The following is a 22,306-nucleotide window of genomic DNA, read 5'->3' on the forward strand; positions in this document are numbered from 1 at the left end:
CTGTGTTATTGACATTGTTTATTATTATTTATTCAAAATAGTGTGGCATGTCAAAAAAGGCCCACTATAATTATTGTATATTGGCCAATTAGCCTACTAGGGCCTATATGAAATAAGGTTCAAACATTGATTGCAATTTTTTACATTATCCCACACTTATCCCTTCTTTCATACTGGTCTTTTTGGTTATCTCTAAATAGCTTGGTACCCGATTGGTAATGCAACAATTAATTTATAAACAATTGTTGTTGAGACAAATATCTCTTGGCCCTCAAACAAACAGTAAAAAGGGAGTAGGGTTTTCACGGTCTTTGAATCAACAACATTATTCCAGTGTTATTCTGTCCAGTGCTGTTTGGTTGAGTCAGACAACATGTTTACTCCCTACTGCAAAAACAGGCAGTTATTGTTGATCCAGCAGCCCTGATCCAGGTTGACCGGGCCGTGCACTCGGTCACACTAGCACTTAACATTTTCAGTCTAATTATCAGCAGGCGTTTCAAATTGAGCTTGTACTGCTTTCACATAGAGATGTGGCATTTTGCGAGTCGGATGCACTAAATTAATTTGTTGTCTTTTTTATGTGTGATGCTAAAGCCAACTAAGCATTCTGTGTTGATTGTTGATGATCATTTAATCTATGACTTTTTGCATTACAAAATAATATTTATGTTTGAATAGACAACATTTGCTTCATTTAAAACAAGATCCAACAGATTACAGCTACTGTAAATCTGTACCAGTGGTGGAAAAGTCCTCAGATCTTTAGGGGTTAGGGTTAACCGGGTTAACCGGGTTCAACCCTAACCCTAACCCGGTTAACCCTAACCTAAAAGTAGTGATACCAGATCTTAGAAATACTCAGTAACAATTAAAAGCATTCAAAACATTTCTTGGTTTGGAATTATTAGCATACAGTTGACTTAAAGTTTCAAAAATAAAAGTACTCATTATGCAGAACTACCTGTTTCAGTCGTACTGGTATATTTTTGATACTTTTTTGTCTGCATCAATGCTTCAGCTGGTAAAAGTGAATGTGCATGCACTTAGTTACTTTCCACCACTGCGCTGTATGAGTCATTAACAGAAACAACATCCACATGACTGTATCTTGTCAGCAATTATACAAATATTTCTGGGATGCTCTCTACATTGCTCCCAGCCTACACTCCTTCTGAATACAATGTTGAATCAAGTGTTAGATCACTGTGAGACAACCACAGTTCTGAGTAAGATCCTGACACAGGAGGACATCAGCCACCAGCACGTACAGAATGCAAAGAGGTGTGTCTGATCCTAAGTGTCGCCAGAGTCACACCAGGGTGAGGGATTCCAGCTCTGGCTTCTGCTGCTCCTATCCTCGAAGGGCAGAGTTCCCTCTCATCAGAGCTCTGCGAGATTCATTAGTTAGCTGAGCAGCCCATCAGCCAGCTCGCTGGCCAGGTGGTATGGTGGTAGGAGACCCAAATAAACTGCCAGATGGCAGAGGCCAACTGCGTCGACACTCCAGGGCCCCTCGTCCAGACCAGGCTCCTCGTCCAGAACATGAACCACCAAGGAAGTCCCGCAAGAAGCTCCAAGTTATCATCTGTGTCCTGCTTGTGGAGCTGTGTGAGAGGTTCACTTTCTTTGGGATTGTATGCAACACCATTCTCTTCTGCACGGTGAAGCTGGGCTATGATAACTACCTGGCTGCGACCGTCAACCTGTGCTTCATAGGAGCCAGCACCCTGACCCCGGTTCTGGTTGGCTGGTTTGCAGAGACCTGCCTGGGGAGGTCCAAGGTGCTCTACATATGTGCCTTCCTACATTTCTTTGGTAAGATACGATTCAAGTTTATCAGATTCACTGTTGTGATCAAACTTGTGATAAAACTATATGACTTGATTAAAATGTATTCAGTGTTTAGTATTTCCGTATAACGTAAGATTAGATATCCATTTGGTGTGGGGTGAAATCTTAAGAAAACTGGATATTTATCTGTATGTTTGACTTGAAAAATAAATATTTGACACATTATTCATCATGAGTCTTAACCTTTAGTGAGTAAGCTCCTTTCAAGAGCGATACTTTTCTTATATTTTAAAACAACTTTTTCAAGTTAAATACAAGATGCGAGGCTCCATCGGGACATAAAACCAAGGTTAATAGAAAAGACAGAAAATAAAATCGGAAAAAAGATTAAAGAAAACACAAAACCATCGATAAATAATCCATTCAAAATATATGAAAACGAAAGCCACTAGGGCTTCATATATTGTATGAAGCCCTTTATTGTAATACAAGCTAATATACAAAGATCAGAACTTTATATAACCTCTAAACTCTAAATGTATATACACTCCAAATCCCCCCTTCTGCCAGAAATACCCACAACATTCCATCTATTAAATGATTTAAAAGCATAATACCACTGAAAGGAGAGAAACAAATTATCCAAATAAGGAAACCAAATCCCATAAATGCTGATAGTAAAAAAGACAGAGCCATGACTGCTTCTGTTAAGTCACACTGTTATTTGAAATACAACTATACCGTGACTTTCACCTGTCACTATGCTTTCTAGGCACAGCCATGCTGCCTGTGGTGGCATTCCCCTTCGAAGATTTCTACATTGACACTCACCACATGACGCACCAGCTGGAACGTCGGGAGCAGCAGATCTTGTTCTACACCGGCCTCCTGGCTGCTGCTCTGGGCATCGGAGGCATCCGGGCCATCCTCTGTCCAATGGGAGCATACAGCCTGCAGTGCTACAACCAGCACCAGCTCCTGTCCTTCTTCAACTGGTGGGTGCTGGTGCTGTTTGGATGCAGTTATTAAACTGGTTAGCCAATGATAAGACTCCAAACTGTCCATCGATATTGTTACTGTGATCAGTTTCATTTAAGAATGATTTCTCGTCAAGTTCTTTACAATCAAGTTGTACTGTTTAGAAATAAGACATGCAAGTTGTTGTATTATTATGGAGAACTATAATGTCCCGGAAATTGGGACTTGAGTTGTAGGGGAGTAAACATGCCAGTCATTAAAAAACTAGACAATTTATTCGAAGAAGAGCATAAATGTTTGCTCCAAATTTCCTATGAATCCATTCAATGGCTGTTATGTTAGTTCACTAAACACCTTACATTTCAATTTCATGGTTTTGCAAAAGGCTAAGTCAGAAGATTGCCAAAGTCATTGTGATTTATCTTCTGGGGACCATGAATGCCTCTAACAAATGTCAAATTACACTAGTATTGAGGTATTAAGTAAGGAAGTGAGTGTATTATTTGCTTTACGTTTGTTCAGGTTCTACTGGTTGGTCAACCTGAATTCCACTGTGGTGTTTCTGGGCATCGCTTACATCCAGCAGTCTGTGGCCAAAAATCTGGGCTTCCTTATCCCCTTCACCTCTGTGCTGCTGGCTCTAATTGCCATACACATGATGCGGAACAATCTCACCTACAAACCCAAGAAAGGTAACATACTGTATATAAAATGTCATTATTAAAGTATTCAGACACACTTACATTACTTGTTTTCAGAGATATGGACTTTAGTCAGACACAAGTTTGATTACTTGAAAAAAATCTTGCAACTTGGAATGGACTTTAACACCATAGTCTTGTAACTTCAACTTAAGCTTTTTGACTTTTGACTTTTTGAAAATACCTGTCGGGCTTCTGACAAGCCCAAATATTTCACAAATCAAAAAACTTTAGAAGTTATTAGTTAAGTCGAACGCTTGAATCTGAAGATTCACTTGGTTGGTACCAATCAAACAGAATCCAATCATATTTCAGGAGAGAGACAAGCCCCGAGCCTGTTTTTCAGGTCTCAGGCTCGAAAATGACATTCCCAGAACAAATGACCATATCTTCCCTTCTAAAAGGGTTAAATTAATAATATTTTTTCTCAAAGCAAGGTTACATCTGTGAGTTGGGTGTAGAAGGGTCAGAATCAATATAGATGTTTGTATTTTAAAGTAAATTCAGATTGAACACAGTAAAAAAATGTAAATTAAATTGTGATGTCTGTGTCTGTGTTTGCCTCCCCTGTCGCGAGTTCGGATCGCTCAGTGATAATACTATACCTATATAATCTGTGGAACCTCAGCTTTAATCGGATATCTTGTATGTGCAGCTACGATAAGTAATAAGGGTATTTATCTTGAGTTCTGTGCCAAAGTGCGTTAGCATTTTTCGCTCAGGGGTCATTTAGATGCTTCTTATCAAATCAAATCAAATCAAGTTTTATTTATGTAGCACATTTATAAACAATTTTTGGTCGAGCCAAAGTGCTGTACATATAATAAAAATAACCTACAGTAGAGACACTTTACAGCAAATACAACAGCACAGATTGTTCAGAATATCAGTATGAGAAAAAAAAAAGAAAAAAATTATGAGACTTGTGTTTTGTTTTGGTAAAAATGGTTTGTATCGTCAGTTAGTTGAGATTATTTCCGTTAATCTGGTATAACACATTAATAGGTTCTTAAATATTAAGATGCCCTGAGACACAGTGTCGTGAAAAAAAAAAGAGACCCGCCGAGGGGGTCTTTGGGGCTTAACAGGTTAAGAATGTTACGTAACTGAGCACCAATTGATAATACCAAAGAAAATATCCTATCCTACAGAAATTATATAGTTTTTAAGAAAGAATGAATTGCAGTATAATATCAGAGACAAGTTAGGACTCAAAATCTTGACTCCACAATGACTTTGGACTTGGTTGTTACTTGCAAAGTTGGTTCCACCTCTTTTTGTATTTTACTTGTAACACCACAATAACTTGTTACACATCAAATCAATTTAACAATTCATTCAATTACTTCATGTGTCTTTCGTTCTGCAGGTGGATCATTATTGACCACACTGGGAGTTTTCTTGAACTCCCTCAAGATGTGCTGCCTCCACTACCGTCACCTGAGCGGAGATGTGGGATCTTGGCTGGACCGGGCCAAGGAGAACAATGGCGGCCGTTACAGCGAGACGCATGTAGAGAACGTCAAAGTCCTGGCCAAGCTCTTCCCTCTGTATGGCCTTCAGCTGCTTTACAGAGCCTGCATCACACAGGTGGTTACATGGAGTACAATGTGGCTTTATTATGAAGCATGTAAAAGGATTGTGTCCATAATGCACTGAGGTTAAGACAATGTTTTTTCAGATTCCCTCAGGGTACTACATACAGACCATGAACTCAAACCTTCACCTGGCCAGCCACCTGTTGCCCATCGGTGCCATGAATGTGATCAGTATCATCCCTCTGCTGCTCTTGGCCCCCCTCATAGAGTGTGTGACCACTTGCTACCTCTCTGCAGAAAAAGCTCCTCTGGCACCTGCAAAAGTCATCAGTGAGTATTTCTATGTGCACACACGCACATCTCCACTTTTGACATATCATTCTAATGTCTCTCTCTCTTGCTCTTCTGCCTCCCTTTCCTCCCGTACTTATTCTGCAGCCCCCTCTCTTATCACCCCTTCCTGTCCATCCTCCCCTTCTAGCTCTGGGCCATGCATGTGCCACTCTGTCGGTGTTGGTGGCAGGTTTGTCTGAGCTGCATCGGAGGTCCTATCCTCTGGTGGAGCAGACCCTCTCTGGGAAAGTTCTGCAGGTGTCGTCCATGCCATGTTTCCACCTGGCTCCTCAGTACATCCTGCTGGGTCTTGCAGAGGCTCTCGTCACCCCTGCATGTGAGTGAGGCCAGTGTTTAATGCAGGTTGTCTGTAGCTGGTGCTTCCTGCCTAAAACTTCCTCTTTATCAAATGAGAACAAACTAACTGAAATACCTTCTGTTGAATTTCCAAAGTTTAGAAATACTGCCCTGTTTGTCATAAATACACAGCAGGGATAATGACAAAACGTACCTGCTGTCACTTCCTCTCCCACAGGCTCCCTAATATCTTTCCAGCTGACCCCAAGCCACATCAGAGGGATATCCTTACACTTCCTCACTCTGTCCTATGGAGGGGGCTGCTTCCTGGCAGCCTTAATCGTTCAGCTGGTGTACTTTCTCTCTGGAGGTAAAATGAGAAAATAAAAACTTCGAATACATTGGCACTGTAATTTGGCTAAAAAACAAAACTTGTTTAGCCTTAGATATCACTGATTCTGGAGACTGCATTAATACATGTTTACAGGTAACTTCTACCCAGACGCACTGCATGATGGGAACCTTGAGAGATTCTTCTTCCTCCTGGCCTCACTGATGGCGGTTAACACCCTTGTGTTTTGGCGTGTATCTAACAGGTGCAGTATTATCTAACTACCTGCCTGCACTACAAGGTGGTCATCAGGTTACTATTAGATTATACATTTTACATATCATACTTTAATTCTAACCCTCACTGATTTCCCCCCAGGTATATAGACCTGAGTGTGCAGGGTAAAGCCCTGACAGTCAGCCCTCTGGCTGAGAAGCTGCTGCACTACAAGGCCTGCCTGCGCTTCTACGACACGGTGGACCGCTCCTACACAACCGCCTCCATCGAATCTATTTTATGAATATCTTAAATATTATCTTTGCTGTTAGTGGCGCTGGCGCTGCATGTGACTATGTCAGAGTCTGTGACTATTCAAGCCGAAGTGTATAAATAAGGTACCTGGCATGTACATATGTTTGGTGTCCCTTGCTGTGAATGCTGACCGTTATTTGAGTGTGGCCTGTACAGGAGAGATTCATTTTGAGGTACATTTGTAAATCAAATTGTGAACATAAAATGTAAATAAAAGCACAATAAATCAAATGAAATTACACATCATTGGAAGAAAATTGCTCTTTATTGAAGTCTATTAAAGGTAGGGTATAGGTAATTCATTTCAGATACACTTTTTGTGAATGAATACGTTATGCTTTGACAATAAATACATTTAAAAAAATGCATTCTGTGGAAGCCGTGGTGCTATAAAAAGCACGACCAATCATCTGAGCCGGCCCGGCTTAAATAACTGGATGGCCTACCTGCCTGTCAGCCTTCCATCTCGTGCACAAATGTATCACTTGCCCTCATTGGTCCTGTGCGCGTCCGTGTGTGTTGGAGGAGTTGCTCTGTAAGGAAGTCTGAAGGAAGGGCCAGATTTCTTTCGGCTGCTACTTTCAAATACTAGCGCACTCAAGCTGGTTTCTTATCCATTCTTACCTACCCTACCTTTAAAGCAAGAATATGCTGCTTAACTGATTGTTTGATAATTGAAAATAAAGGATAAGCATAGCAGTATTTACAATAATCAAGGATTTAAACTCTATAAACCATTGGTGGCCTTTTTCCCATTATTAACCCCTAGCACAAGACACAACAGAGTGATTGTTCCAAGTATTTTTTATAATATCAAATCAGCCTGCAAAATACTGAGACACCATCTGTTGAATAAGCCCACTTTGAAAATGTGCCCTGATGAGCTCAAATATAAAATTATTCAAAGTATAGAAGTTATATAAAAAAGTATTTTGATGTGCTATATAGAGGCATTTTAGAGAACAAATAGCTTAACTAAAAGATATATTTTCAACTATTTATTCGTTTCCAGAATTCTCAGTACAAATACCCATTATGTGAATATTATTCCTAATTTTGTACATATTTACTTTTAGGGTTTTCTGTCCATCTCAATAATTTAAATGCTTATTTTTTAAATTAAGCACAAATGGCTTGGAAGAAATTATGAAATTATGACATTTTGGACAGACATGGATATAAACTGCAACATCTCTGGTTTCCCTGAGGCATTTTGTTTCTTTAAATGACAGGAGGTCCTGCGGCTTTAATGGTGGCTTCGAGTTTGCATATTTTAAGTGTCGCACCCAAATCCACGGCAAACCCAGGATACAGAGGCTCGGTGAAAATGGTCTGGACGTGGTGCAGCAGTGAGAAACTGCCCGAGTCAGAAACACTGTAGAAGCCCAGAGTTCCTGCTTCAAAATCAAGATGTATGCCCACTCTGCGGGAGAGAACCGGAGGAATCTGGCCTTTGTGAAGATTATTGTGCCAAAATGTGCTACCGGACAACGAGCAGGTTAATTTCCAAGACAGCTCGTTGTGGCCGAAACAGCAACTTTTGCCAGAACCATTTCTTTCAATGCTTCTGTACGACACAGCCAAATCCACAATGCCCCCATCCCACTCCACCTCCCAGTAGTGGCTGTACTGAAGGCTGTTTTTGCACAGAGCCTGGTGATAGTAGGAGAATCTGTCTGCATGATCAGGGTGAGCCTGGTCCCGGTCACTCCATGATATCTCTCTGTTTCTGTCTGACAAATGAAGACATGCAGCTACTGTGTTGGGGTCCACCTCCATGGTGGTGTCTCCTGGGAAAGATGAAACACTGTTAAAGATGTTCAAGTATGTTAACACTGAAATGTGTGAATGAACATCAACCTTACCCTGATATTTGGTCAAAAGATACATCCTTGATATTGTTTTCTCATGAATCGTTGGTCGTTTCCACACTGTGATAAAAGGAAACTGGTCATTTTGTTGATACACTAACAGAAAATAAACAAACCAGATGAATTTTGAGATTCACTTACACAGATTTTTTTCCAGATCACGCAATAATTCTATCTTTTCTTTGTTACACAGATTTTTCAGTTTTTTTGTCTGTCCAGAGATGAACTCTGTCAGTGTGTTAGGACTTGACTCTGCGAACACAGGGAGGTCACCAAGGGCCTTGAAACCCTGCAGAGGGCCAACAAATAAAGTGTGTGACTATCTGCAAAAATTAAATAGAAAGTATTGTATGGTCTCAAAACACATCCTCACCTGCACAAACTGAATGGGGTCCTCTGTTAGTGAAAGCTGGTTGAGTCTATCCTCCCTGCTCCTCAGCTCGAACACTTCACGCTCCAGTTGTCCGACACAGATGTTGGTCCAGTCCACTCCTGATTTCTCTGCCTCTCCAACTCTCTCTCTCATCTCAGAGCGCTTCCTCTCCACAGAACGGACCAAAGTACAGATGTGTTCCGCACACAGCCGCTCAAGGTCATCACACGCCTCCCATGCAGCATCCTGGTAACGGAAACATGCACCATTTGTGTAATGGCTGGTGAAATGGGGGATTTGACCATATACTTTACACTTCCTTTAGTTATTCTGCAACATTTGATAGGTAGATGTTTTAGAGGTTTATTTAAAATAAGTGAAATATTTGCAAAACATTTTGACATTCATTCATACATTCTATTCCAAATCATTATTTAAACTCATGTGCAATGTCATGGAAACTGTGGTATTAATGAAATGTAATGTTTTAGTTTTGTGTTCTTTAAGAAACAGATGTCTCAAGTATAAAGAAGAAAGGCATTTATAAAAACTGCAGATAGAAAGTGGAGGCAGGATCTGGATGGTGTCAGGATAACGATAAGGTTGACCGGTAAAGGATATACTCACTTAACACTTTGCGTGCATGGAATAAAGATCTGTATGTTTCGTGCATTTGTTGCCTCACATATAATACTCTAGAGTCTAGACCATGATTTAAAGTTGTAATGACAGCAACAAGAACGCAAGCTTGTGTGATTTAAGAGGTCACAAGCCAAAAAAGGTTAGGTATCACTGTTCAAGATTACTCCAGCCATTCACAATATTCCTGTCAGTGTCTGGATATAGTCTGCATGTTATGTTCAGTGTGTCAGAGGCTGAATGTTTTCAGAGACACTGGAAAGTCCCCTGCCTTACACAGTTAACATCCACGCCCCTTTCCTCTTTTTTAGGGGATCTTTTTTGTCAGCATATGAGGCACTTTGAATACTTTGAAATATGTTGAAGAATAACAGAAAAGGTAAATGTTAAACTCACTCTTATAGAGCCTGCAGCCTGCCTCAGCTCCATTATTTTACTCTCCGAGTGCAGCAGTCTGTCTGCTATTTTCAGTTTGGTCTGCCCCAGTTGTCTCTGTTGAAACACAAACATTTTGAGATGATCAGTGACTATATAACAGTCTGGCCTACAAATGACTCCAGCATGTGGCTGGACTGAATTACCTGCATTTGACACTTTTCTGCTGACACTGCCACAGTGTCATGTCCTTTGTGCTCATCCATGGTACACAGCAGGCAGATGAACTGCTGATCCGTGCGGCAGTAAATCTCCAGAAGTTTGTCATGACGGCCACAGATTCTGTCTTTGATCCATGCACAGGCTTTGATCAGATTGTGTTTTTTTAAGGGGGGCACCTCAAAGTGAGGCTTCAGATGAGTCTCACAGTAAGAGGCCAAACACACAAGACAGAACATGCACGCTTTTCTTTTTCTCCCTGTGCAGGCGTCACACTGAACATCACCAGGAGCAGCATGAGTGCTATTATCAGCGTCTTCACTGTGTGTCTTCCTGTGCTCCTCCAGCAGGGCAGCCAGGAGTGTGTTCCTCTTCAGATCAGGCCTGGGGCAGAACGTCTGCCTGCACTGAGGGCAGCTGTAGCTATTCCCTCTGTCATTATGTCCATCCCAGAAGTTATTGATGCATTTCATACAGTAACTGTGTCCACAGGACGTCGTCACAGGATCCTCCAGTAGCTGTAAACAGATAGAGCAGTCGAACAAATCCTCACTGTAGGCCATTTTGTGCTGCTCAGAGTTAGTTTAACTTTTCCTGGAAAGGAGGTGTGGCTTGTTGTTGGCAGATAATAGGCTTGTTTGGACAAGCGAGACCTGCGCAGTTGCGATCAACGTCTTGCTAGTGCGTTGCATGATGGTTAGTCATTTTGTCCGACTTGCTCTGGAGGCTCGCCTACATGAGACGTTGAAATCTCGCGGGACAAAGACGCCCGCAGCCTTGAGAGCGAGGCGCGGCGAGGCGGCGCAGTTCCTCTCCACGGGCTGCGGAAGCGAAATGCTTGATGAGAAACGACTCGCTGGTATCTCGAGCTGAGTGCTCATTGGTGGGTTTTACCCCGTGCTGCTGATGAAACTCTCCAATTGGCTCTGCAAAAGTTTGTTGTTGTTTTGTGTCAGTTTTACGTCGCCCCATCCATTCCCATTTTTCATGATTGTTCCACAATGTTTATCATCATGGAATTAATATCTATATATTTTATACTATACTTGCAATGCTTACCGTTTTCATACTTTATATATCTTAGCATATTCATACACACTGTTCATACTGCTCACAGGCTGATATGATATCTAGTGTATTCATACCCCTCACTGTTTATTCATCATTCAATTCATTCTATATTTTATTCTGTCTATTGTGTACATTATTTTTCACTTTACTGCTTGTTGCACCTGGTTAGAAGCTAAACTGCATTTCGTTGTCTCAGTACCTGTAATATGTGCAATAACAATAAAGTTGAATCTAATCTTGAGCAGGAACAAATGTATTTACTTAAACAGCATGCTGGCACAGAAATGCACAAGGGAGCAACACAAAATAAAGGTGCATCAAATATAACTAAATTCTTCAGCAGTTCAACTGCAGAACAAGACAAAGTTGCTGCATGTGAGGTAACATCAGTGTATCACACAGTTAAGCATGGTTTGAGTTACAACAGCATGGACTGCAGTAATAAGCGGGCAAGTGCCATGTTTAGTGATTCGAACATTGCAAAGAAAATGCAATGTGGAAGAACAAAGGCTGAGATGATAACAGCCAATGTGCTTGGCCCCAAAACTGTTCGGGATATTCTAAAAGAGCTGTGTCCTCCTCTCACCGAGGTCGCAGCAGGTGAGGAGGTGGAGTAACTAAAAAAGTAACTAAATCCGCCAGAAACCCGAAAATCTTTGCGCGCACGCGCGCGGGGGACACATGCATGTGTCCCGTTTCTCCATTTTTGGAAGTTGGCAACCCTAGGAGGCAGGTACTTGCTTTCAAAGAGAACAGGGGCAAACAAACGTTGCCCCTGTTCTGGGGCAGTATTTACGTGTTCAGAGGAGTGTTCACGTGTTCAGTGTAATGACGTACAACGTCCTCGACAACTTCTGTAGTCCTATTCAGCCACTTGTTAACAACCATCGTTTTTCAGACATGTAAACTCTTCAAAAATCATCAGTGGGGTCACTGCTGATGTATTTAATGTCGTAGAACAAAACGTGATCTGTCTCTTAAATGTGTCTCAACCACAGACCTTATTTCCAGATATTTTCCCAAATCCTATGGAGAAATCCCATTGACTCTGAGACGAGGGAACCGGTAGTGGTAAAATGCTAACTCATTTCCGGGTTTTAGGACTCGTCACTGCACCACTCTATGCCGCTCACAAAAACAACCATGGGGGACTGGGTCGGGTCGATCATCACTGGAAAGTGGAATGAACTATTTTGAGGTACGCAGTTTAAGCTCTTAGACTTATTCTGCAATGTAAAGAAGAAACCAAAAGTGATTTGATCAAGCTGATGATTTTAAGTGAATAACCTTTATTTTTTGTATGTATTTAAAATAAGGCGTTATTTAAATACTGATTGTTATTTGTATTGTAAGCAGTAAGGAGCTGTGGTACTCTGTCTCAGTGACAGGAACAAACTTTTTTTCTAAGAAAATTGGATTGGACAACAGGAATATATTGTTGTTTTTTTATTGTAAAAGATACATTTAAAAATCGTTTGGATCTGTGTTTATTTATTTATATCATTTGAATATATTTCGAATCCTGTTGGCTCGATCCTTTGGAGTCATGATGATGTCATCAACACATTTAGAATGCTCTTTACTTTGATGCGTGGTATGACCTCACAATGATGTCACGTTCCATGTTCCAAATGCCTACAGGAAGAAACCGTTTCTATCACATTTGGTTACATTCAGTGTAGGACAAAGGAATCCACTTTAAATCGACTCAATTTAGAGACCATTGAAGAACCTTTTATAGCAAAAATGTCTCAAACATTTCAGGTAGAGAGAGAAGACATAATCTCCAGCAAGTCTGCAGAATATCGAGTATTGGACTTTATTCGAGAAGGACAATTTGGCAAGGTTGCAAAATGTGTCAACCTAAAAACCTCAGAGATTATAGCCATTAAGATTCACAAAGACAGTGAAGATCAAGTTGAAGAAGTGAGAATGCTAGAAAAAATCAGGAAACTTGACCCAGAGAAGAACAACCTTATAAGATGTATTGACAATTTCTTTTTCGGAGACATTTCTTGCCTCGCATTTGAGATGTTGGATCAGAGCCTTTTGGACTTTATGATAAACAGAAAGAAAGCATATACGCTTAATGAAATCCGTCCAATCACACAGCAGCTACTTGTAGCATTCAGAGCCCTGAAGAGCATTGGCGTCATTCATTCAGACCTTAAACATGACAACATCATGCTTGTGAACCACCAGAATCAGCCCTTTAGGATTAAATTGATCGACTTTGGTGAGGCCATCCCAACATCTGAAGTAGAAATTGGAACAGAAATGCAACCTCTAGCATACAGAGCTCCAGAGGTGTACTTGGGCCTCCCCATTTCTGAGGCCATAGACATGTGGTCACTGGGATGTATTATTGCAGAGATGTATATTTTTGCTAACCTCTTCGCTCACGACTCAAAATACTGTATTATGAAAGTAATTTGCCATCTTATTGGCCAACCAGGAGACCACTTGCTAAATGCTGGAAAGTTCTCCTCCAAGTACTTCATTAGGGAACGGGAAAATAGTCCAGAGTGGAGATTTAAAACGCCAGAGGAATACAAGAAACAAACCGGTGTCGAGTCTGACATTTCAGAGCGTGCTTTAGACCAGTATTCAAGTTTGGATGAAAAATTGGAGGATTACGCAGAGGAAAAGGGCAGAGTTGAGTTGAAAGACAGGATGGCCTTTGTACAACTGCTTAAACGGTTATTTGACCTGGATGCTAACTCACAAATCACACCCGAGCAAGCCCTGACCCACAGCTTTGTAACAATGGGTCACCTGGAGGAGGACCTGGACTGCAGCCCTTATGTAACAGATGATGTCAGGTGGATGGCCATCTGCAGACTGGACCATTCTGAACCATCGGATGTTCCTGTCAATAATTACGAAACTGACTCGAGTGGTGGAGAGAAAGACATGGAAATCTCCTGTAATGCAGACGCACGGCCAGATGGTTTCTGTCAAGATCCTCCTATCACATCTTTTAGGGAAGGCTCACAGAAAGAGCAACCCATGACTTCCATTGCGCACAATTCAAATGTAGAGAAGTCCAATATTGACACAACACACAACGAGTCCACACCTAATTCCAACGATGGTGCTGCAGCCGCCATCACACCTACTGATCAGGGCGATGTCGACAAAACGCGCACAGGATTACCAAAGAGGCGAAATGTTTTTCAGCGAATGAGAAAGAGAGTGGTTTCCTTTTTCAGACGTTTTAATGCCAGTAATGCAGACGCACGGCCAGATGGTTTCTGTCAAGATCCTACTATTACATCTTTTAGGAAAAGCTCACAGAAAGAGAAACCCATGACTTCCATTGCTCACAATTCAAATCTAGAGAAGTCAGAGGACCTGGGCTGCAGCTCTTTTGTAAAAGAAGTAGGTAGCTTGTCAAGCATCTGCACCCTGGACCATTCAGATTCATCGGATGTTACAAACAATTCTGAAGCATTTCAGGTAGAGAAAGAAGACATAATCTCCAGCAAGTCTGCAGACTATCGAGTATTGGACTTTATTGGAGAAGGAGCATTTGGCAAGGTTGCAAAATGTGTCAACCTAAAAACCTCAGAGATTATAGCCATTAAGATTCACAAAGACAGTGAAGATCAAGTTGAAGAAGTGAGAATGCTAGAAAAAATCAGGAAACTTGACCCAGAGAAGAACAACCTTATAAGATGTATTGACAATTTCTTTTTCGGAGACATTTCTTGCCTCGCATTTGAGATGTTGGATCAGAGCCTTTTGGACTTTATGATAAACAGAAAGAAAGCATATACGCTTAATGAAATCCGTCCAATCACACAGCAGCTACTTGTAGCATTCAGAGCCCTGAAGAGCATTGGCGTCATTCATTCAGACCTTAAACATGACAACATCATGCTTGTGAACCACCAGAATCAGCCCTTTAGGATTAAATTGATCGACTTTGGTGAGGCCATCCCAACATCTGAAGTAGAAATTGGAACAGAAAAGCAACCTCTAGCATACAGAGCTCCAGAGGTGTACTTGGGCCTCCCCATTTCTGAGGCCATAGACATGTGGTCACTGGGATGTATTATTGCAGATATGTATATTTTTGCTAACCTCTTCGCTCACGGCTCAAAATACTTTATTATGAAAGTAATTTGCCATCTTATTGGCCAACCAGGAGACCACTTGCTAAATGCTGGAAAGTTCTCCTCCAAGTACTTCATTAGGGAACGGGAAAATAGTCCAGAGTGGAGATTGAAAACGCCAGAGGAATACAAGAAACTAACCGGTGTCGAGTCTGACATTTCAGAGTATGTTTTAGACCAGTATTCAAGTTTGGATGAAAAATTGGAGGATTACGCAGAGAAAAAGGGCAGTGTTGAGTTGAAAGACAGGATGGCCTTTGTACAACTGCTTAAACGGTTATTTGACCTGGATGCTAACTCACGAATCACACCCGAGCAAGCCCTGACCCACAGCTTTGTAACAATGGGTCACCTGGACTGCTGCCCTTATGTAACAGATGCTGTCAGGTGGATGGCCATCTGCAGACTGGACCATTCTGACGCATCGGATGTTCCTGTCAATGATTACGAAATTATTACTGATCAGGGCGATGTCGACAAAACGCGCACAGGATTACCAAAGAGGCGAAATGTTTTACAGCGAATGAGAAAGAGAGTGGTTTCCTTTTTCAGACGTTTTAAGAAATAATCCCCTAGAAAGTAATTGAAAAGAAATATCTAATTTAATCTAATTGATTGTAAAATAAGCTAAAGTTGGGTTTTTCCAGGTACGCTGGTTTTTTCCTGCATTATAAATAAATGCACAATCCTAAAAACACAATATAGATATGTGAAACCCCCCAGATCCGAAGCTTTCAAATAGGGGCCCCTAAACAGAAAGCCCCTTAATTTCCCCCTCACTGCACAGAGCTCTGTCTGGTGTTATTGGTACATACCCCCATGGCTGCTTCTGTCTCACGGTCTCATATTTATTTGTGCATAAAAAAAAATTAAAAAAAATTCCACTACTTGAGTATATTTCAACATTAATGAGTATCGAATCAAATATTATGTTTTAGAAAACTGTTTTTAAGGCAGACATATCAATCAACTCATGCATGCTGATTGCTACCAGCGCTTTTTAACCTGATAAGACTGAAGACTTTTCTTTTTGTCGCTGCTTTTAATTGAACTATTCATATCTTAGACTGCACTGTAACTTTTATCCATGTACTTTTTTTCTTTTAATGTTTAATTGACTGCACTGTAACTTTTATCCATGTATTTTTTCTTTTAATGTTTATTTTATTAGCTTTTCTTTTTAATGATTTTAAATGCCATTTTCTTAATCTCTTTCATTTTTTGTAAAGCACTTTGAATTGCCTTGTGTTGAAAAGTGCTATATAAATAAACTTGCCTTGCCTTGCCTTGCCTTGATAATCTGGTTTGTATTACAAAACTAAATGAAGTAAAATGGAAAATATGAAAGAACAGAACATACAATATAAGGCCTTTTTAAAATGTATTGCTTGAATTGGTTAATATTGATCTCTTTTATTAAATGTTCTTAAACAATCTTCCACAATGCACCTACCTTTTTGCAGTATATAATCTGTGTTACTACATTTCACCAGTAGACCTCTCTTCAACTCTACTCTGAGCAGCTACACAGAGACACTGAAGGAAGAGGTGGGATAGTAATGGAGGGTGGACGTTGGAGGGGAGTTTTTTTGTTGTAAAACTGTAACACAACAGAGATTTAAAAAAAAAAAAAGAGCATACAGAAATGACCATATAGATAGTATGTTAACAAAGGGAACATTTCTATTTAAGTATTAAGCAGCAGTGACAGTATAACACAATGACAAACTCCTGCCACAGCTACAGTACATTAAGTGAACAGAGCTAGCTTTTGCTGTAACGTCGGGTATGTATGGCAGCCTGTTTGCGCCACAGAAAAGTCATAATTATAATTATGACGCCAAGTCCAAGTCCAATTGAAATCCATATTAAGGTCAGATTTGCTACCACTACAGGAGTTTATTGTGAATATCTTTCCGTACTATCTCACTTCGGACCACTGGAAGTCTGACGTGATCTCTGAGGCGGACTGGCACGCTGACTTCCTGTTTCCCCCAAGCAAATAACATTTTAATCCACACCAAGGATTGTGATGAGTTGCTGATCTGGAAGTATAACTATCTGCATACATTTTATTTAGATATGTTCATTTTGAGAAGCCGATCACTGATAATAAATTATCAAAATATGCATTCCTGAGTAGATTAGAATTAACCAGTGTACACTAAGCATAAGGCTACATGAATAAAGATAAACTACCACTTAAACAGCAGAAGAGAAAAACATTAAGGTCGCAAACACAGGTGTACACACAATATAAGCAGGGGTGCACATCACTGGTACGCAGGTACGCATGCGCAGCAACAATCTGAAATGCGTACCGTCACTTGTGTCACAAAGCGCATTTGCGTACAGACGTACTTGTGAAGCTTTTCCAGAAGGCAGTTAGATCACCGGACGACAGAGTCCGTCTCCGTGTGCACAGACAGGGCTGCTGTTAACGTCGGTCTGTAAAACAGAATTGTGCCAAAACTACGCCAACCGGCTGCGGAGGGAGACTCCCCCCCTTCACTGGAGAACTGCGCTAAAACAGCTGATCCCCCCGACTTTCCTGAAGTACTAGAATAGCTACATAATTGATATCACAATTTAATCGGAGCTGATCACAACTTGTCATGAGTGATCCAGTCATCTCGATGAGCATTCGGGCTGTGAATAAACGACTTGTGTTTTACATTTAGGCTGTCTGAAGGTATGGACAGCTATCAAAGCTATACTATACATCACATTAAGAACGATGTACAAATGAAAGTTGGACACAAATATATAATTTAAATGATTTATTCAAGTTTGCAATATTTTGAACAGGCATCCACACAGTCACCTACTTTGTAATGTTCGATACCTCCCTGTAAGCGTCACGATATCCACCTCTCACCCACAACCTCACATACGAGCACTGAATGTGCATCAAAGTGATCTTAGGAAGGCAGATATAGCAAAAGATTAACGTAAACGACAAACGAGGCGATCGACATGTTTATTTCCTGGTAAGTCAACAATGGGTCCTCAATGTACACGCCTCGGATTCCTATGACGAAATAATAGAATGTCGCCAGTTGTCATGACTCAAGTTATACTGCAACACCGGTACGCAAATAAAAGTCACGGTACGCCAAAGATTAAAATGAGGAAGTGCTGGTACAGCGTACCAGTGATTACCGGACACTTTGAGCACTGATGTTCATGCATAAGTAATTTGTATGATCAAAACAAGGAATTTTCATAAATACCAATACTTTCAAAACAGAGTCTAATGTGTGTCACGATGTAAATAGCATCGCTCACAATGGACACCTGCAGGGGCGCAGGTGAGATTTTGAAATGGGGGGGACGAAACTGAAATTATTTTCACCATATTTACTGACTATTTGTTTTACTATGTGTTTTAAAATCATAAGTAAATAACCGTATGCTCAAATATTAACTGTTTCAAGATCAAATATAATACAATGTAAATTAATTGGTATTTACCTTTAATTTAAGTGCAAGAAGGATAATTTATTAAGACGTTTGAGAAAATAACAATTAGAGGAATAACAATTAACAATAAGTAAAAGTAATCTATATATTACACATACAGTATGTACCCACAAATTACTTCTTTATACAGTATGCTGCTGTGTCGGACAGCTCTAACTTAAACGCTGCCCCACACAGGCCTGACTGGTACATGCACTCATAGTACTTAATGCATATTATATGTACACCTAAATTACTTCTCTATACATAGTGCAGCCACTTGCATATAAACACAACTAAAACACAACTAAAGGCTGCCGTGTAGGACAGCTCTAACTTAAACACTTCCCCACACAGGCCTGACTGGTACATGAACATATTCTTAATGTACACTATATCTATATATATATTTACTGACTGGAAATAGACTCCTCAAAGGACCCAAAAACTGTTCTCCTCCTTTCATTACCCTGCACAAATTGCTGGGCAATTTGTATTTTATTCAGTCTGTCGAGCCTCTCTTTTTGAATACAACCCCATTGGGTCTTTTTTGACTCATGGTCGATTGCAACCATGTTTTTAATCTACGCAGTCCAATAAAGCTCTGCCAGCAGTAAATAATACTACAGTGTCTGTGTTAATGTTATTTGTGGATAGCCTTAATAAACGGAGATGTTCCAATGTCCCGTTCATCTTTTCCCCGGAGTTTGCAAAGTGTCTAGACAGCTGGTTACCGGCTGACAACGAGCCTAGTCAGAATAGTACCGGTGAGCATCTAATCTATGGCTTCGGAGCCTAGATACCGGCACTGAGGAAGGTAACACCTTGGAGACGTAGCCCCTGGGTGGGCACATCGGAATGATCTAAGATGATTTAACAGTGTCCTTATGAAATTGGGGGGGGGACGTATCCCCCCGCCCCCCCCCCCCCCCGCTAATACCCTGATATACATCTGGGTGTAAAAGGCAACACTGGCTATGGCACCCCGGGTGTGAATATCATTGTTAGCTACTGCATCTTCCTTTTTGTTAAATGATTACTTTGTGGTGACCACCTTTAATACACTGGGTTACATAATCCACACATGGAACTAGAGTTGGGGGTATTGTTTCCACACGGACATATATGTGGTTACCTTTATATGTTGTGTGCCCTCCTGGCTCTTTCTCTTGTTGTCCCGGGCTGCGACCCGACAACACCTGCATTTCTGCTGCTCATTAAAGACAGTTTTGCACCTTCGATGCACCGCCTCCGACTCCCTTTCTCTCGGCACTACACTGGTGACCCTGACAGCGTCTTGGGAAGTTTCCGAGACGGACCCGAACACGGCAAAGGAAACTCAGGTTTCTTTCTCGAAATGCCGGGGATCTTTTGGAGTCGACCGTGGCTGCTACAGGCACGTGGACTGAGGCTCGGTGCGCGCCTCGCCGAATGGCTGGGGATGTTGCTCGCCATTCCCGCATCTGCCTTCCGACTACAGAGGGGACGATGCACGACCTGCTGGGTAGGGATGAACCCGATTGCTGCCTCGTGGGGTTTCTTCGGGGCGTGCAGCTGCACGTCCCAGCTGCGCTAGCTAACGACAACTAGCAGCTAACCACGTTGGCTAACTACGGCTAGCAGCTACCGATGGCTGCCAGCTAACGGCAACAGCTAACGGCTATCGACCCTTTTGAGTTTTTGTTTTCTTTCTGGTGCCGGAGAGGAGGTTCGACCAGCCGGTTGACCTCGTGTGGACACTCTCAACGGCGGTTCCAGACACCACTCAAGTTTCCTTCGGCGCCTGGGTGGTGCACTCCTGGACCCCATCTCGCCTCGACAGTTTCGGACGTCGCCCATGCCTTCATCGGCCCGTGGGTGGCGCGCTCCGGGACCCTGCCTGGCCTCTCCTCTTACCGCGGCTCACGGTTCGCCTCAACGGCAGCTTCGGACGCCCCCCCCCGTAGGGCCTCTCCCCTGTCCACGGCTCTTTCCTCCCGAGGACTTCGTGCCCGCCGCCGCTGTGCCCTCGCCTGCAGCCGGGCAGCTCTCCTTCCTGCTGGGGACCACCGGGTTATTCACCCCCGTTGCGGCTCAGCGACCCGGTTTTCACCGACTGGCGGGTGATGACTTCATTCACCACGACGCCAACTGCGGAAAAAAAAAAAAAAGTGTGCAAATGTATTTAGTATCCTATCCATGTGAACATGGTTTAGATGGGGGTGGACCTAACCTCCTCTAGGAGGGTCCGGGGGCCCATTTATTTTGGACCTTTAAGATTTGTATTTGAGTACCCCTGCAGTATAGGCTACAGCAGGGGTACTCAAATACAAATCTTAAAGGTCCAAAATAAATGTTTCAATAAGACAAAGGTCCGTTTATTACGGTCATTCAAACTTTTAAACAATTGCAACAAGATTCTTAACACGAGGTTGCAAAAACAAAAATAATCTGTATGCAGCAGTTTTCATTGTTATTGTGTCTGTGCTTGACCCCTCAGAGTCGCAGTGTAAGAGCTGCACAGTTATGAATAAAGGCAGCTGCACCCTCTTTCATTCAGCATTCCCATTATTGCTTTATAAATGTCTTGCCCCCTTGTGTGTCCACTGAGGTTCGTCAGGCCCAACACATCTTCAACAAACTCCCCCTTTGCCTCATCATAAAAACTCACAAACACCAGCAACTGAGCATTGTCAGTGGTGTCAGTGGACTCACCCACAGCTAAGGAAATGCACTGTGCATTTTTTATTCCATCACAAAGCTGATGAATCAAATCACCAGCCAGTATTTATGTTCTTCTGGTTGCTGTGGAATCTGAGAGGGGGATTTGCTTGATTTGACCTGTTATTTCCTCTTTTTGTTTGCCTTCAACATGGTCTCCATCACTTCAGTCATGCATTCTTTTATACTTCAGTTATTATCCAGTGGAAAGTCCTTACCTACTGGCCTAGTTAAATCAAAGTGGTTACTTTTTTTTGGCTGGGCAGTGTAGTTTTACACACCGTCTTATTTGACTTTCTCAGGACTTAAAACAGTTTTTTGGGGGCAGACCCCCTCAAAGAAAAAAATATATTTACACACGTAAGGTCATCATCTTAATAGTTGTGTATGCTCATCCGTGAGCAGAGCATCAAGTTGACATGTCTATTACAGCTGAATGCGGCGATTACCGTTTTGTTCAGCAAAACGCCTCACAAACGTATTAAGATCAACAGCTTTAGTACGTTTTGATTCAATGCTGAGTACAGCCAAACTGACAGACTCTTCTCTGTCAGTGTAGACCGCAAATACCTCATTCCTTCAGTGCTTGGGTCCGAATGCTTCTCGTTTTGCGCCGTCCAGTTCAAAATGAAATCGCCGCCAATCGTATGTCCACGCTCACGCCAGGACCGGGGTTACATGACGTGCATCTTGTGCTGCATTCACTTGCACTCGGACATTAGAGACTTTCTCTCATAAATGTCCGATGAGCCACAACTTTTCTTTCAAAACAAAGCTGCCAACTGGGGTGGCAAGGCCTATTTTTAGGGTGTCAGTTGCCACCCCGGTAGGTGAAACTAGGCTACTAGCTACAGTACAGATGGAACTAGATGAGCTGTTAACTCTCGCTCTGAATCTTTTTTTTTTTTAATTCTCGCTCTGACTTAGACAGGTTGAAAGAGACACACACATTTTTCCCACCCGCAGTCCGCGAAG

General features: G+C 41.8%; 2 protein-coding genes across 2 annotated transcripts; one reads left to right on the plus strand and one right to left on the minus strand.

Moving 5' to 3' along the window:
• The first annotated feature begins 57 nt into the window (after window positions 1–57).
• Window positions 58–6,756, plus strand: slc15a5 (solute carrier family 15 member 5). The gene is made up of 9 exons (XM_034215835.1): window positions 58–1,818; window positions 2,567–2,789; window positions 3,295–3,464; window positions 4,843–5,063; window positions 5,155–5,341; window positions 5,493–5,681; window positions 5,880–6,011; window positions 6,129–6,237; window positions 6,351–6,756. Exons 1-9 carry the CDS (start codon window positions 1,449–1,451, stop codon window positions 6,490–6,492), a joined length of 1,743 nt encoding a protein of 580 aa, XP_034071726.1. The 5' UTR covers window positions 58–1,448; the 3' UTR covers window positions 6,493–6,756.
• LOC117545872 (tripartite motif-containing protein 16-like) lies at window positions 6,750–10,742 on the minus strand. The gene is made up of 6 exons (XM_034215836.1): window positions 9,968–10,742; window positions 9,783–9,878; window positions 8,748–8,993; window positions 8,516–8,663; window positions 8,369–8,434; window positions 6,750–8,293 (listed from the first exon to the last, which is right to left on the minus strand). The coding sequence occupies exons 1-6, from the start codon at window positions 10,541–10,543 to the stop codon at window positions 7,725–7,727; spliced, it is 1,701 nt and encodes a 566-aa protein (XP_034071727.1). The 5' UTR covers window positions 10,544–10,742; the 3' UTR covers window positions 6,750–7,724.
• Between the last annotated feature and the right edge of the window lie 11,564 nt (window positions 10,743–22,306).

This window comes from Gymnodraco acuticeps, unplaced genomic scaffold, assembly GCF_902827175.1.
Source record: "Gymnodraco acuticeps unplaced genomic scaffold, fGymAcu1.1, whole genome shotgun sequence".
Classification (NCBI taxonomy): Eukaryota; Metazoa; Chordata; class Actinopteri; order Perciformes; family Bathydraconidae; genus Gymnodraco; species Gymnodraco acuticeps.